Raw genomic sequence first — 18,259 nt, 5'->3', positions numbered from 1 at the left:
TGAAGCTTTGAAGTCAGGAACTGACTTCTCCTCTCTAGCCATTAAAGTCCTAGATGGCATCTTCTTCCAATAGAAGGTTGTTTCATCCACACTAAAAATCTGTTTAATGTAACCACCTTACAAATTCTTAGCTAGATCTTCTGGATGCAGCTTCTACATGAGCACTTGTGGCTTTACACCTTGCACTTTTATTTATAGAGACAACTTATTTCCTTAAACTTCACGAGCCAACCTCTGCTAGCTTCAAACTTCTCTCTGTAGTTTCTTCATCTAATTGAAAAGAGTTAGGGCCTTGCTTTGGATTAGGCTTTGGCTTAAGGTATTGTTGTGGCTATTTTGACCTTCTATTGAGACCACTAAAACTTTCTCTGTACCAGCAAAAATACTGTTTCACTTTCTTATTTATCATTTCTGTTTTCACTGGAGTCACACTTGTAATTTCCTTCAAAAACTTTTTCTTTGCACTCACAACTTGGATAAATGGCCCAAGAAGCCTAGCTTTTGGCCTATCTTGGCTTTCAATTTAAAGTGAAAGACATGTGACTCTTCCTTCCTCTTGAACACTTAGAGGTCATTGTAGGGTTACTGACTGGCCTAATTTCAATATTGTTGTGTCTCAAGGTATAGGGAGGCCTGAGGAGAGGGAGAGAAATGAGGAATGGCAGACAGGTGGAGCAGTCAGAACACACACAAAACTTATTAAGTTCACCATCTTATTTGGGCACGGTTCATGGTGCCCCTCCAAAAATTATAATAGTAACATTGAAGATCACTGATCACCATAACAGATACAATAATGAAAAAGTGTGAATACTACAAAAATTTCCAAAATGTGACACAGATACATGAAGTGAGCACATGCTGTTGGAAAAATGGAGCCAAAAGACTTCATTGATGCAAGGTTGCCACAAACTTTTAATTTGTAAAAAAACACGGTATTTGCAAAGCACAATAAAACACGATATGTCTGTATATAGAAAACTCTAAAGAGTCCACCAAAAATCTATTAGAACCAATAAATTCAGTAATTTGCAGGACACAAAATCAACATACAAAAATTAGTAGCATTTCTATATACTAATAACAAACTACTGGAAACGGAGATTAAGAAAACAATCTCATTCACAGTAGCAACAACAAAAAAAACTCAGGTGTAAGTTTAACAAGGAGTGAAAAACTTGTATACAGAAATCTATAAAATATTGATAAAAGAAAATGAAGAAAACACAAATAAATGGAAAGATATCATATGTGCATGGAAGAATTAATATGTTCATACTACCCAAAGTGATCTACAGATTCAGTGCAAACCCTAAAATGTTCATACTATCCAAAGTGATCTACAGATTCAATGCAAACCCCAACAAAATTCCAATGTCATTTTTTTTTACAGAAATACAAAAAACAATACTAGGGTACTCCAAAAACTTCATGGAAAAATAGTATTAAAAGATATTATGAATCTTTTCACAAACTTTTTGAAGCACCCTTGTACTTAAATTCGTATGGAATCACAAGAGACCCCAAAGAGACAAAACAATCTTGAGCAAAACAGAACAAAGCTGAAGGCATCACGATTTCAATATACATCATTAAGCAATTTCAAAATATATTATAAAGCAACTGTAATCAAAACAGCATAGTACTGGCATAAAAACAAACATAAAGCTCAAAAATAAATCCATGCACTTACAGTCAACCAATTTTCAACAAAGGTTGAAAGGCCTTTTCTTGAAAGGCCAAGAACACACAATGGGGGAAAGAACAGTCTCTTCAATAAAGGGTGCTGGAAAAACTTCATCCAAATGCAGAAGAATAAAATTCAATCCTTATCTCACACCACATATAAAAATCAACTCAAAAAGGATTAAAGACCTAAACATAAGACCTGAACCTTAAACTGTAAGACTACTAGAAGAAAACATAAGGGAAAAGCTCCACAATACTGGTCTGGGCAATGATTTTTTATATACAAATCCCAAAGCACAGGAAACAAAAGCAAAAGTAGACAAATAGTATGTATCAAACTAAAAAGGTTACGTACAGCAACGAAAATAATTAACAAAAAAAAAGAGACAATTCACAGAATGGGAGAAAATATTTGCAAACCATACATCAGATAAGGGGGTTAATATCCAAAATATGTAAGGAACTCAAACAACTCAATAGCAAGGAAACAAATAACTCAATTAAAAAATGGGCAAAAGACCTGAACAGACATTTCTTAAAAGAAGACATACAAACGATCAACAGGTACATGACAAATGCTCGGCATCACTAATCATTAGGAAAATACGAATTAAAACTACAATGACTTATCATCTCACACTTAATATGAATAGGTTTTATTAAAAATATGAAAAATAGGTGTTGGCAAGGATGTGCAGAAAAGGGAATTCTTTTACATTGTTGGTGGGAATGTAAATTAGTACAGCCATTATGGAAAAGGGTATGTGGGTTCCTTGAAAAACTAAAAATAGAACTACCATATGATCCAGCAATCCCACTTCTGGGTATATATCCAAAGAAATTGAAATCATATGTCAAAGGAATACCTGCACTCTCGTGTTCATTGTGGCATTATGCACTATTAGTCAAAGTAAGGAATCAACCTAAGTGTCCGTCAACAAATGAATGGATAAAGAAAATGTGACTGACACTGACACACACACACACACACACACACACACACACACACACTCTCTCTCTCTCTCTCTCTCTTCAGCCTTTAAAAAAAAGGAAATCCTGTCATTTGCAACAATGTGGATAAACCTAGATGCTAAGTGAAGTAAGCCAGGCACAGGGAAACAAATAACAAGTCATCTACAAAAAGTTCATGGAAAGATGCATATTATCTTTTAATTTCATTTTTGAGACTAAAAGATTATAAATTTTCAAGTTAGATGCAAAACATCTAACTTCTGAATTTGTTAAATAACTAGGGCCTTCCTGTTCTAACAGTGCTAATACCAAGTATTCAGTTTTTAAATGCTTTATAAGTAACTTACCAAATAGGTTCATAATAAGGTAATATAATGGATTTCTAACATCCAGTACTTTAGAGGAAAAAAGTAAAAGATACATACCATGTCAGACAGAAGCGCCTTGAAATTCTGGATAGCTTCTTCTCGTTTGTGTTGCTCTCTCTCTCGATCTATTTCTTTTGTTTGTTCTGAACGAGCTTTTTGAACCTCCCTTTCTCGTTCTCGGAGGCTTGCCTCAATGCGGGCTTGCCTTTCAAGCTCCTTTTCTTTTTCTGAGTCTAAATTCTGTAAAAGTAAAATTACATTTTCCTTCTTACCAGTTTTATCAAATTACGTTTTCACAGAATGACTAACCAGCTTGCCAAATAAAACATTTCAAACCTAGTTTTTACCAAGAATATACCTTTAAACACTGTACCTCATCTCCAAATCAACTACTAGAGATTTTTTTTTTTTGGGCTGCTGGTAGATAAGGGGACTTGAACACTTGACATTGGTGTTATGACACCATGCTTTAACCAACTGAGCTAACTGGCCACCCCCATGATTCTTTTGTTAACAATACCAACCACCCCAAACATAACATATACACCTGAATATAACTAAGAATTTTATTATTCAATAACAATACAAGTAAACACAATGGTTACCTTGGCTATTTTTTCAATGTACTGTTTAAAAAGGTCTTCCCTCATTGATGAACTATCCACTGCTTTGTAACGTGGATCACTTTCTACTTTATCTTTTACTTTGCTCCATCGAGACTGACTGTCCAAATGATGATTAGATAACAGTTCAAAGAAATCCGATTTAATCTATATTTTAAAACAGGTAGTGGGATGGGGGAAAAATAATGTACCGTGAGATATTCCTCGTATCTAAATATTTACAACTAGAAAAAAAATTCACTTACCTTAAATATGAGAACAGTAACTTTTAAAATATACTTATTTAGAATACAATAAATCTTAGTAAAGGAGAATATCAGAATTGCTGACATCTAAAAATCAAAATAGACTCTCATTTAAAATCTGCCAAATTCAAGATGACCATATTTTACAATGAAATTATTCAAATATAGAAAAAACCTTTCTAACTTTTATCTCAAAACTGCCATGTTTTCACAGGTAATATGAATTTGCATTGATGGTAAAAATGACTTATTTTTAAAATTAGATAAATAAAAATTTTGTTCATTAAAATTAATAGGGGAATTTAGAAATTACTGAACACAAATACCAAGTCATTACAAACCCATTACTGTCAAATGTCTAGAATCAAAATTAGGTAAATATTTATATTTTGTGGTTTTAAAAAAAAGGGTAATGTTTGTACCTTAATATATTAAAAAATTATAGAATGTTGGTCATAATTACTTATTTCTAAAAACACTGCATTCATATTTTCTGTACTTTTTAGCCATTAAACATGTATGCCTTTACCATTACAGAACTCAAAATGTGTTTATCAAATATTATATTCAAGAACTAAAGTACCAAGTTAGAAACCTTATACCAAAGGTATACTATTAATCCTTTAGTGTCAACATATACAACTACTTAGATGCCTCCCCTCCAAAACTATATTTCCTACTTTTTAAAAATAGAAAACGAAAGGGGCAAATAAGATATTTATTTTTATGCATCTCTGAGGACCTAAGTGTTTTAAAATTTAATCTCACTTATGTTACGTTGTATTCTCACCACAGAGGACACGCAAGGTAGCCAAAATCATTTCAGCAAAGGATTTTGACCATGTCAAGAACTCTTCCCCTACAAAGATTAAATATGCTGCCTTTGCACCTGACCAAGGGAATGAGAAATCAGGAATAGAAGCAGAATTTAAGATGTATGGGCAGAAAAATAAATGAATCATTCTTTCTGCCTACACCAACCCTATCACTTCCCTTTACAACCTCATTTCTTCTACCAGAGCATTAATAGGGAGGTTGATGTCCTTTCTGGAAAATGCATGTAAGGTTACAAAAAACAGAAATTAAAAAACAGAATCTTCATCAGTAATTTTTTTACAAGACAAGAGATCTAATCAGCCATGGATTTCTCTACTACTGAACCTGACTCGGCTTCGTTTGGATTAATGAGAAACATTCATAAACCCAGTATGTCCAGACAGTGATTAAGAAACCACTTAATATAGTGATGTAACATAATTTTTCTGTTCATCTGTCTATTTTGTATCTGACATGATGAACACCAAATTACTGGACACATTTGATAACGGGAAGAAAAATTTACAAGGTTTATGTTAAATAAAACATGCAAGTTGTATCAAATAGGAATCTTTCTAAGCTACAGGAATTTATATTAATTTAAAAGTTCTCAAGTATTAGACACGAAGCCTATAAAGTAAGAATTATCATATAGTTTTCAAAATGTGTGATGTATAAACAAAGCAAAAAACTTAACTTCCTTTCATTGTGGATGTTACCATGACAGGCTATAAATGTCTTGCATACCAAGGCTGCTATCTGTACGAGAATTACCTGACAGCTGTATTAATGTCAAAAAATGTCAATTACCATTAGCTATAATTCAAAGCCCTATTTTTCCTGTTTTCTTCCTTTACTATAACAAAAATATCTAACTTGTTCAGTAGGAAGTTTAAAAGAGAGGAAATTAACTTCATCATACAACTTCAAATGTGCTGTTCCAAAAGGTAAAGTATTTGAACCACAATTTTATAAAAATTGGTTATAATAATAGTATATAAATAACATTAAAATAAATGACAACTTGAGGAAAGCTGCTTTGACAAAATAAATATAAGTCTAGGAAAAATAAGTAGACTTTTAAGGGCTTTTTTTTATAAAATAGAAAACTACTGGTGAAAATTACATGAAAATGATGATTGTGCCTTTTAGCTTGCAAATGTTACTTAAGAAAAGAAAGGACTTCAACAGAAGTAAATGTTCTTCACAGGTTTACTCAGCTAGTAATATTTTTAAACATCTACTATTCAGCTATTGATTCAACTATGTCAATGTTACAAGTATCAGTTAGAGAACCATAAGAACAAGGAAATAAAACTCCAGTACCATGCTACTAGTGCTGGTCTTACTATTCAATTACACAGTTACAAGTTGATTTTAAAAAATCAGTACAGACAATATACTTCATAAGAAGAGTATTAATAATATAGTGGAGTCATAGAAGAAAAGTCATAAATCTTTATTAATCAGTTACTCCTCAGAATGCAAAATACATCTACTATATTTAAACCTTCACTCTTTAGATTTCTGCTTTGATGGCCTAGTTAATAACTGATTTTGCATTCTCTAAATTGGCCAAGAATTTTACTTTAGCAATTTCCTGCCTTTTTTTTTTAAATTAGTAATGGTACAAAGCTAAACCTATTAATTTAGAGAATTAAAATTTTACAATCAAAAGAAATTAAAGCTGAATATATTAGGTTTAGTTAGATGTCATGTCTATTTAACTTATTTTTTTAATTAACACATTCTGGGCACAACTCTCATCACTTCATAAAGAAAAAGACTAAAAAAAATGTAAAGTACCGGAACTGCGGGAGGCTAAAGTCACCACACAGAGAGATACCAACTCTCTTCTCACTATGGAATCCCATAATACTTTGCGTGTCAGTGATTGACAGCTGTCAGACTGAACTGATTGACAGGCCGCACAGCACAAAACTGTAAAGTCTATCCACTTGTTATAAAACAGAATACATAAAAGTTATAAAAAAGTACTCAAAAAAAGAAAATGTTACAAATGCAAAGAGACATACATTCAATTTGTATAAAAGCAATCACAATATCAATCACTTATTTACTTGGTTTTCTTTAATCAAATGTTATTCTGAAAGTCAAAAGTAGCAAACAATTCATTAAAATGATTCTAATTTAACATACAAAATGTTTTTGTAGAACTTGATTCTGCACATTTCCTGAGAAGCACAATCATTTAAAAAGAAAAGTTAACAGTGAAATAATTCTGAAAAGATTTACTTTGAAGCCCTATAAATCAGATAATCAGGAAGTTTCAGCTATCTCTGACAAAAGTTTTTTCACCTAATACTGTTAGTTTGTTTTAAATCAAAGAGGCTTCTTCCCAGTAACAGCCCTATTACTTCCCTAGCACCATTTCTTAATAGAATTTGAAATATATTAACTTTCTGAAATAAGAAGCAATTTTAAATGTCAAGAATGAATAGGCCCCAGAGTTTATTTTTCTCCATTCACAGAGCATACCAAGACACTAAGGAGAATGGCTACATGTTTTGATGGTTCGTGCACCACTGGTGCCATCTCCCTGCCAGTCTGACTCCCCAGTGGTGAGCTCCTCTCCTGACACTGTTATCAAATGACATTTGGAATTCATTAATCTTTTAATAGCTGACCTTTAATTCTGATGAGCAATAATTTATACATAAGATATGTTTATTGAACGATTAGAAAGTCACTAAAATGCTATCTTTTAGAGAGCAATAAAGATAAAAAAGCTCTTTGAAATTCAAATGTGACCACCTATAAAGAATCTTGAAACCTTAGCAGGCACTTAGCAGGTACCACTAAGCAGGCAGTCCTGACAAACAGTTGTTGGTTTACTAGGCATCTTAGTATTAATAAAATTTAAAGCAAACCTATATAGTTTACTGAAGTTACTGAAATAAACATTAGGAAAGTAAAGTGATAGAATATATACACATAAACAATTGTAAAAGTTAATCTAAAAGAACAAACAGTAAATGTAGGGCCTATTATTTATGCCCACGAATGAGGTCAGAAACAGCACCAGCTCAGTCCTTTCCAATTCACACTCCCATCAATCACACCACTGGAACTAAATCCATCTTACCTTCTCACCTCTAGTCTTCGAATCTTCTTTCTCTTTCTTCCTTGCAGCTGCCACAAATTCATTAAATAAGGCTTCTCGATCTTTCATCTTTTCAATTGCTTTGAATCTTGAATCTTTAGCATGCTTTGCTGCAAATTCACTAAAAGTAGCTCTGTAACAAAATAGTAAGCGTGCTAACTTCGGTAGATCTATTTCTGCTTATAGAAAGGTATAGCAGAAGATACTGTTTTTCCAGCAGAAATATATGCCAAAGAGACAGAGTCCCAACATTGGCCTAAACAGTGAATAATGAGCTACAGAAAGGTAAAAAGGGCTGAGTGAATATGTGGTTAGCAATTTGTATGCTATCAGCACAGAAGGAGATCAGAGAATAAAGAATTTGTGTGCTTTAAGAGACTTAAGAACTCATCTATTTCCACCTAAGATGAAGGTGAGTACTGCTTCCAGCCATAACAGAATAATTCTTATTGGATTAGCTCTCTTTCCATAAGCAACTATAAAACTGGACAATGTATATAAGGCAACTGACTTCCACAAGAAAAGAAAAAGGATAGAGAAGGTAATTCTCCCTAGTCGTTCTTTTCCTTTGAAACAAATTCCAGTGTTCCATATTTACTGCTTTACTCAAAAGTTTTGTGATAGTGGTCTTCTCCGAATTCAAAAAGAAAATTAGGCCAATGGACAGCTTCCTCCTTTTTTTCTTCCACTTACAAAAAATGGTCCTGGTCAATAAGCTGGAGTTAAATGTATCAATATAGCAATACAGCACAATGCCCAAAGTGCTTGATGATTTTATTTTCTGAAGTAACCTGCACAGTACAGATCACTCCAACAATTCTATCTACCTGAAAAAGAACACCAGTAGGGTACTCTTTGGAGTCTCAATTATTCCCAGACCCATAAAGAGTTTTAATAAATATATTTTACTGAATCATCTGAAAATAATCTGCACAAATGACTTCATCTACGAATAATTCAGCATTCAACCCGATAGTAAAGCTGTTCTCCTCCATAACCACAATACCCAAGAAAATTACTAATTCTCTAACACCATTTAATATCCAATCCGTATTCAAATTTCCTCAATTGTCCTCCCAAATGTTTTTATAACCTAGTCTTAACTACTCTGACCCATGAACTCAGTCTTCCAAAAAACCCCAACACCCCTTAGAGACTATTACCTCCTGAAAAATATTACATTCTTCACAGCCATAAATACTCTATTAGCATTATTTTCTGAAATTTGTATTAATATCATAGGTTTCACTTCATATTTCAAAATATAAAATTATCATACTAAACACACCTTCTCAAATAATATCACTCTTCCCTACCTCTACAGACTAAAATAACTGTTTAAAAAAGATGAACTTCTATAACTTTCATTTACCCTACAGACTCCGATTCCACCCTAGTTTTACAAATTCTCCATGTACTGAGGCATTCACAACAACTTAATACCACTACAGTCATAACTAAGCCATAAATAAGAGAAATTCTCCCTGCCTATACTATTCTGTATAACACTGATAAGAGTTGAAATCCCAGCTTCACTTGGGCAAGCTACCTAACCTGTTTGTCTTACTTTCCTTATCCATAAAATAGGTAAGACATGAATACCTAAATCATATTGGCTGTTCTGAAGACTGAGTTAATACGTGTGTGCATATATATAAAAAGATATGTTTTTAAGTGCACACACATTTATATATATGTATAAGTGCATACAAAAATGCTTTCAAGTGCATATAAGCACATAAAATACCCAGTAATTATTGTTATTGTCATTATAACAGTAGACACACTAGTTAAAAATGTTTCATTTTCTTCAGTCCATTACATGTATTCCATACACATTAACGATCAATTGAAAATGTCAGACAAAATCATAATCTTGATACAATGAGAATTTTGAAATAACAGGTTCTTCACCACTTCAATCAAAATAATGTTCCTCCCCTGCAATGTATTATGTATAAAATTTTATGAAGATGGTAACAGATTTTCAGCTTCCAAAGAAAAACTTGATTCCCACAGGGAGGTATTAAAATCAAAGGTACCTTTATTAGAGCTCCTGGGTTCCTCTAAAGGAAACATATTAAGGATAAACATTGGAAAGGCAGAAACCAATAATCAAACAAGGAACCTGTCATGACCAAATTATGAAAGACATACTGTGTGTGTTTGTGTGTATATATATTTTAAACAGATCTTAGGAGAAAATACATACATACTTTGATACTTGATAGTAACAAACGACATACCGTGGATTAAACTTTGCTTCTTCCATCATTTTTTTGAAATCTTCCTTGGCTTGCATTATTTTGTTTTTCTTTTCCCTACGTTCTTCCTCTGCCCTGGTCTTTACATACTGATCAAACACCTATCACAAAAACAAACCAATTTTGATAAGTCAGTCTTTCATATAGGCAATATAACAAATTATCAAATCTATCCAGAAGACACTAAACCAATATCTTTGTTCAAACTGTAATTGGAAAAACATATTAATTATAGATAATTATATGCAGATTATCTATAGTAAGTCTTACTTTAAAGCTTCACTGAAGTATTACACAGACATATAGCCCTCTGCTGAGGTTTCCAGAACAAAAGAAAAAAACTAAAAGCCTCTCTTAATTTTTTCGCCTAATTACAAATTAAATACATGATTATCATAAACATGTCAAGCAATTTAGAAATATATAGGAGAAATCCCGGTCCTCCCAAATCCCTTCTAGAAACAGAAAATCATCAGTATGAAATCTATACACCAGTTCCCCCTTATCCACAGTTTCAGTCACTTACGATCAAATGTAGTCCAAAAATTGTAAATGGAAAATCCTAGAAACAAATGACTCACAAGTTTTAAACTGCACACCCTTCTGAGTAGAATGATGAAATCTCAGGCCATCCCACTTTTGTTGAGCATATCCATACTATATACACTACCTACCTGTCACTTAGTAGCTGTCTCAATTATCCGATCAAATGTCACAGTATCCCAGTGCTTGCGTTCAGGTAAACCTTATTTTACTTAACAATGGCCCCAAGTGTAAGAGTAGCAATGCTGGCAATTCAGATATGCCAAAGAGAAGCTGTAAAGTGCTTCCTCTATATACAAAAAGGTGAAAGTTCTCAACTTAATAAGAAAGGAAAAAAAAATCACATGTTGAGGTTGCTAAGATCTACAATAAAAACAAATGTATCTGAAATTGTGAGAAAGGGAAAAGAAATTCATGCTAGTTTTGCACTTGCATCTCAAACTGCAAAAGTTACGGCCACTGTGTGTGACATGTGCTTAGTTAAGAAGAAAAAGGCATTAAATTTGTGGATAGAAAACATGAAAGGAAACAAGCTTCCCACTGATAGCAACTGAGTTCAGTACTATCCTCGGTCTCAGTTCACTAGGGGTCTTGAAATGTGTCTCCCAAAGATTGGGACTAGTATAGTTTTATTTCTGTACTTCTCATAAGATAATTATTTTTACCAAAATGTAATCATGCTTTAACATCTATACTATAATATTTTCCCCACTTAATAATATACAGTCAAGATCAAACATTAACATCTACGAGGGATCTTCAAAAGTTCATGAAAAGATTTGTATTACTTTTTAATTCTATTTTTCCACAAATCTTTTAAAGTACCCTTGTATTTCCTGCCTTCTTCAAAGCCTAATAAAATGACAGTAGAAGAATTTCTTTTTAAAGTCATAAACCAACAAGGACAGGAAAACGAGGAAAAAAAAAAATTCAGAAACTTGGGAAGGTGCAAAGCAGATGGACAAGTGGTAAAGAATGTGACAGATATAAGCGAGCTGAACATAACCCAGCAGCAATCAAGAAAACAAAGAAGCAACCCAATTTTTTTAAAAAACCAGAGAATCCTTAAACAGTTCAGAAATCGATGGATACCTATGGAACTGAGGGTGGGGTACAGCTACCATAAGGAGTAAATGATAAAAAGCTGTTAAAGAAGCAGTTGATTTGCTAGATCCCCTCACCAACTTTATGTTTCTGGGCACTGCCACTCTTGAACCCAAGTGACAGGCAAGGGGTTATTCTCTGGAGCAAAGGGTTGGCAAACCATAGCCTGTAGGGTTTTTTGGGTACAGCTCAAGAATAGTTCCTACATTTCTAAAGGGCTAAAAAATAAAAGTCAAGAGAAAATTTCATGATACATGAAAATTAAATAAAATTCAAATTTCAGTGTCCATATACAAAGCGTTTTTGAACAGTCATGCTCATTCCTTCACATATGTCTAAGGGTGTTTTCAAACTAGAACAGAAGTTACACAGTTACAACAGAGACCATATGGCCCACAAAGTCTAAAATATTAATTATTTGACTCTTTGCTTAAAAATTTGCCAACCCCTGCTGTAAGAAGGTAAAACAGAGTGTCTCTGGACTAGGGGAACATGAATTGGGGTTGAGGAGTACCAGACTGAGAACACAGGTTAATCAAACACAGCAAATAAGACAAAGTTCTCTCAGAACCAAAGCAACAAGACCTGTGCCCTCCAGCCAGAAGACTAGAAATCCTTACTGGGAATCTGACTGGCCTAAAAATACTGACTCCAGGGGATTCTCAACAAACCAGCCTTTAAATCACACTATAAGCATGTATCTCAATCTTGCCACTACTGACATTCGGGGCCAAATGTTTAGCAGCATCCCTGGCCTTTACTACTAGATACCAGCAGCACCCCTTCAGTTGTGACAATCAAAACTGTCTCCAGAAAGCAGAACTGTTCCTGGTTGAGAACCACCACCATGTAGTAAAGTCCAAAATCATGAAGGCCCACCCAGATGCTAAGAGTGCCCAAGCAGTGTTTTAGTGCTTCATTCCTAATCATGATTAATCAGGGTCTATAAGACATGTTAAGGAAACTCTACGACATGAAAAACAGAGACTGAAACAGAAAAATCTTAGTGGAATCAATGACTACGCAGGAAAATGAAAATTTAAAAGAAGGAAAAAAAATCATAATGAACTATGAGAGCTAAGAAAAGATATTACAGCCACAAGACAAAAAAAGCCTCAAAAATAGGGCCGGCCGGTGGCTCACTCGGGAGAGTGTGATGCTGATAACACCAAGGCCCCGGGTTCGGATCCCATACAGGGATGGCTGGTTCGCTCACTGGCTGAGCATGGTGCTGACAACACCAAGTCAAGGGTTAAGATCCCCTTACCGGTCATCTTTAAAAAAAAAAAAAAAAAAAAAAGCCTCAAAAATAAAAAAAGAACTCTTAGAAATTAAACAATGAGAAAAGAAATGAAAAAATCTGTTGAAGAAGGTTGACAAAGGTGAGAAAATCATCCAGAAAGTTTAAAAAAAAAAAAAAGACAGAGGTAGACAACGAGAGAATGAAAAACAGAAGACAACTAGAAGCAAATTAAAAGATGTGATGTAAAAGAATCTCCCAGAAATGAAAGATATGGTAGGTTAGGATGCAGCCTTGTAACACCAAGGTCAAAGGTTAGTCCCCTGTACCAGCCAGTCATGGGGAAAAAAAAAAAACGTAAAAAGAAAACTTGTCATAACAAGACAAATAAAAACATTTCTGACCCCTTACGTGACCTTTTCTCAAAAACAAGATTAAATAAGAGAAACCATAAGTTAAAATTTATGGTTACAATTATATACAATACATTTTTCATAATGATGCAAAACATATGTTAATCTACAGATACCGAGAAAAGGACACAACTGAAAGATATTTTAGATTATGAGGCATTACCAATGAAGTTGTGTTTTTTAAATCAAAGCATCAATTTCAGATACAAAATTATAAAATATGAATGCATAACCTAGCATCTTTTTGATTTGTCCTTGGTTTTATACTCCCAATGCAAATAATAAAACCAAGTATTCAAAAAAAAAATATATATATATATACACATATAAATGCCAAATGTTAACTTCTTCTTCTCAGTTCTTGCATTCTAGCCATAAGAAAAGATTTCTATTTGAAAGACGTAAGAATCTTTTAGTAGTTTAGAGTTTTTATTTAAAATAGAATAATACTTTTCTCTTTTTAAGTGTAATTCTATTAAGTAGAATCACCATCAAATTATGGAAGTTGGGAATATGCAATGCTTTAGAAGAAGCAGCAATCACTATGAGATGAAGCATTCTGTAATGCTTCCAAAATTGGAAAAGAACTTTAGTTCTCAATGTTAATGTGTAATTTCACTCAAACAGAAATTATAACACTCAGTGTCATGAAGAATAAGTTATAAAAGTTTTAAAGTAAATATTTAGGCACTATTCTAGGCACTATACAAAGAGCAATGAACAAGACAAAATTCCTGCCCTCACAGAATTTATATTCTAAGGTAGAAGATAGATGATAAATGTAACTTTAGATAATTAGAGCTATGAGTGCTCTGAAGAAAGCAAAGAAGGCAAAGGGATAATATTTAGATAGAATGATCAGAAGACACTTAGATGAGTACCTGAAAGAAATGATGGAGCTATCTATATTAATACACAGAGAAGTACATTCCAGGCAGAGAAAATAGCAAATACCAGAATGTGCTGGCTTGTTCAAGGAATATCAAGGCTAGTGTGTCTACAATAAATGAACATTAAAAAAAAGCTTTAAGGGCCGAGCCCGTGGCGCACCCGGGAGAGTGCGGCGCTGGGAGCGCTGCGACGCTCCCGCCGTGGGTTCGGATCCTATATGGGAATGGCCGCTGCACTCACTGGCTGAGTGCCGGTCACGAAAAAGACAAAAAAAAAAAAAAAAAAAGCTTTAAGTGGTATACGAGGATGAGTATATATAGATTATTACAGGCCATGAAAAGAATGTCAATTTTATCCTAAATGAAATGGGAAGCACTGGACAGTTTTAAGCAGAACACTAACTTAATTTGATGTGTCTTAAACTTTAAAATTAGTCTGGCTGCTTTGTGAAAAAAGAACTTGACTACAGAAGAGCTAAAATGGAACAACTAAAAGAAACCAATTAGGAGATACACAGATGATAAGAGCTGACCACAGTCCTTGGATTAGGGTGTTAGTGGGGGAAATGGCAAATAAGAAGATAGATTAAGAAAAATTTTTGGAAGAATACTGCAGATAGGCTGGAAATGCAGGAAAAGTGAAGAATCATGGCTAATTTTAGGTTTTGATAGGGCCATCAACCAAGATAAAAATAAGACCATCACCCACAAACAGTTTAAAAATTTAAAAAAGCTATGAAGCTTGAAATGCAGATACAAATATATTATTTGGAAAGACATGTATTTCTACTACATGTACTAAAATAATACATGTCTGGCACACAATAAATGTTCTCTTCACTAAAGTCCATTAAAGTCTACTACATGCCTAATGGCACAAACTATGTAGAAAATTATTCTAACCATTATATAATAAATATTAAAGATAGATACAACTGTTACCAAATGAAATCTTACAGCTCAACAGCACTATAGCAAGTGATTCAATATACTCACCATTTTATAGAGATCAGTGTCCTGATGGTTCAGGTAATTCAAAAATTATATAAGTTGGAAATATGCAATGCTTTAGAGAAAGAAGCAATCACTATGGGATGATACCTGTCACTTAATCATCATGGGAATAAATGGCAACTTAGTAACAAGGCTACTCTAGTTCATCAGAGACCCTAAAGTATCCATCATTTCTCTAAGTTTATGATGCGAAAGACATTTTAACAGATGCTACTTAGGTATGAACTTTGTGTGTGTAGTGTGTATGAGACACATACATATGTCTTTGAGTACTATCTACAATACACACACATAGATACATATGGACATACTGGCATATAATAGTCAAGAAAGTTATGAACCAAAGGTTCAGTGGTGGTCATATCTGTTGTGCAGGATTATTGCTAGGTTTTTTTTTTTCCTTTTTATTCATCTGTACTTTGCTATTTTTCTACTCTAAACTTGTATCATTTGCTCAATAAAAAACAAATTAATAAATCCATTTGAAATGAATTTTAAAACCATCCTACACATAACATCAATGTGTATAAGACATAAGGACAAAATGTTCACACAACGGTAGCCATGTCCATAAGGGCAAAAATATCCAAGAATTTCTGAGGCAGAAATGTCCACACAGACATAGATAACAGTGTGCTAAGATGCAAGACTGTGTCTGTGAAGCACTTTGTTAGGGAAAAAAAAAAAGGATGGTACTCTACTTCTCACAATTTAAAAATTATGTTGGAATGGGATATACATTTCTTAAATATTGTTATTTCCCTTTTACCTGTTTTCTCTCTTTAGGATTGAGAAGTAAGTACCGAGGATCAAAAACTATCTTGTGCAACTCCTTCTCCCATGTTGAAAAAGCAGACACCTTTAAAATAAAAAATGTATTGTCTCATAATTAAGTTTGCTCTAATAACATAAAGGTCATAATTTTGCTTGAAATCTACAGGAGATCTGTTTATAAAGGAGACATAAAAACTATACTGAAGATTCCATCACTAATAAATGACAAGCAGTGGGAGGCTAGCAATAGCAAATTTCCAAACTAATTGGCTCTGAACATTTCAATATTATATAGAAATAACACACACCTAATCACTCATTAAAATAACCACTACTGTGTGACATTTTAAAAATTGCTACATCAGAAAAAGCCTTGAAGATTTCCATTTTGATTTCCCACGTTTGCTCCAATCTTGTGAACAATGTTGTGACTTAAAATTGAACAATTTTACTTATTCAAATGAATTGGTGAATATAACCAAAAAGATAAAATCCCTTCTCAATTAAGCTTCTAATAATAATATCATAAAGTTTCAGTTCTCCTTTAACCACAAGCCATTCAGAAGATATTAAGGAAAGAATCGTATATACCTTACCTATCTCATGTAGTCCGCCATTCTGTAATGTTTATATTCGTCTTATATTACTCACCAAAATTTAATGACCCAATAAATGTTAAATGTTATTTGTACTTAAAAGGATAGCAAAATGGCATTTAGTTAAACATGATATGATTAGTCAAGAAAAAAGCTATTTCCAAAAAAGTACATTAACTTGATAGGGTTCCCTTATTTCCCCCCCTACAACATGAGCACTAACCTTAGATTTGACCTTTTAGCAAGACATATTTATATTACTTATACAAAACAGAAATATCTCCCCCAAAGATTGTTTTCTGACCCCTCTCTCTAGCAGCATGTCCTTGAACTGCTTCATTCGGGCCTCCAGAGGGACAATGGCCCTTTCTCGGGCAGCTTTAATTTCAGCTTCCATGGCAGCTTCTTTATCTGAATCAATGTCTTTATTATCATCTCTCCTATAAAAAATAAAACAGAAGGCATCAACTGACAACATATTAGTAATGAATCTTACTAAAATCTTAAAATCAGCAGAATTTTCAAGACTCACTACTGAGCAGCATATTTTTGGCAAAAATAAATTATATTGAGGGTTTCAAATGAACTCTAAGGGAAAACAACTTTCATTATAATAATATTACAATGAGCTTCTAATGATATTACAATGGCTACATTGTTAGAAAAAAGATATACCTTTAATGTGCTGTCTCTCCCTGACATTAGTTGATACACAAAGTGAACTACCTTATTTACAAAAAAAAAAAAGCTATTCTAACATTGCAGTAAAACTCTGTGTTAGAATCAAACAGCACAAAATATAATTTTTTTAGTTCTTGAAATATAAGAAAAATATTTTTCAAAATGTTTTACATAATAAATGCATAAAGTATTTTTAAAATCTAATAAAAATTGATATTAAGTGGTATGAAGTCTTAGTAATCTCAAACATTTATTTTGAAAATAAAATTAAAATATCTGCAAACTTGGCCAAGTGGATATGTGAGATATACCTTACCTACCTGACATTTTTATTACTCACTTTCTGGGTGATAAGTTGAGATTTAAGTTGAAGGACAGGTCCCAGAGAGCAACATAGGCCCAGGAGTAGTTAGTTGGAATTAGAACTGTTCATCAACGACTAAACTACTTCTTGTTCCTCTAAAAATGCACCTCAGGGCTAAGGGCAACCCTGTTGCTGTGTGGCACTCAAGGGAGATTGTAAACATGAAATTAAGTCACCTCTCAAACATATGCACTATGAAAAGGCCCATTCATGTAAATAATCCAAAAAAGTAAGTAATTCAATAATACACAGGTATACTTCAGCAGATCTTCCTTTTTAAATACAATACACTGAGTATGTAAATAAAATTGGTTCATATTCCCTATACAGACTTAAGGGAATCAAGAAAACAGAACATCTGGAAATCCAAAGCATGCTATATAAGAAATTGTAGGTAGCCCAGGAGATTTAAATGGAACTAAGGCTAACCCACAAATGTAAGTGAGAGGTAATTAGTAATTTAGGGAATGAATCAAAAGAAATAGAAGATACAGTCCATGACCTGCAGGAACTTAGCGAGATAGTCTGTGACCTAAGAT

The 18,259-nt window shown here is 33.3% G+C and overlaps 1 protein-coding gene across 7 annotated transcripts in view; it reads right to left on the bottom strand.

The window, feature by feature from the left end:
• The window catches only part of TCERG1 (transcription elongation regulator 1), a 54,680-nt gene that overhangs the window by 7,364 nt on the left and 29,057 nt on the right, over positions 1-18,259 (bottom strand). For 5 of the 7 annotated variants that reach the window (XR_010022618.1, XM_063085856.1, XM_063085858.1 and 2 more), the window contains 6 exons: positions 16,980-17,115; positions 16,075-16,164; positions 10,084-10,202; positions 7,820-7,970; positions 3,635-3,799; positions 3,087-3,269 (listed from right to left, as the gene is read on the bottom strand). Coding sequence is in view for 6 of the 7 variants with exons in the window: in XM_063085856.1 (XP_062941926.1) it covers positions 3,087-3,269; positions 3,635-3,799; positions 7,820-7,970; positions 10,084-10,202; positions 16,075-16,164; positions 16,980-17,115 (844 nt within the window). In the remaining variant the exon portion in view is untranslated. Of the gene's footprint in view, positions 1-3,086; positions 3,270-3,634; positions 3,800-7,819; positions 7,971-10,083; positions 10,203-16,074; positions 16,165-16,979; positions 17,116-18,222; positions 18,253-18,259 lie in introns of all 7 variants that reach the window. The other 2 variants (XM_063085857.1, XM_063085862.1) reach the window with 2 other exon arrangements.

Source organism: Cynocephalus volans, chromosome 2 (genome assembly GCF_027409185.1).
Source record: "Cynocephalus volans isolate mCynVol1 chromosome 2, mCynVol1.pri, whole genome shotgun sequence".
Lineage (NCBI taxonomy): Eukaryota > Metazoa > Chordata > Mammalia > Dermoptera > Cynocephalidae > Cynocephalus > Cynocephalus volans.
This window is presented reverse-complemented; position numbering and strand designations above follow the sequence as displayed.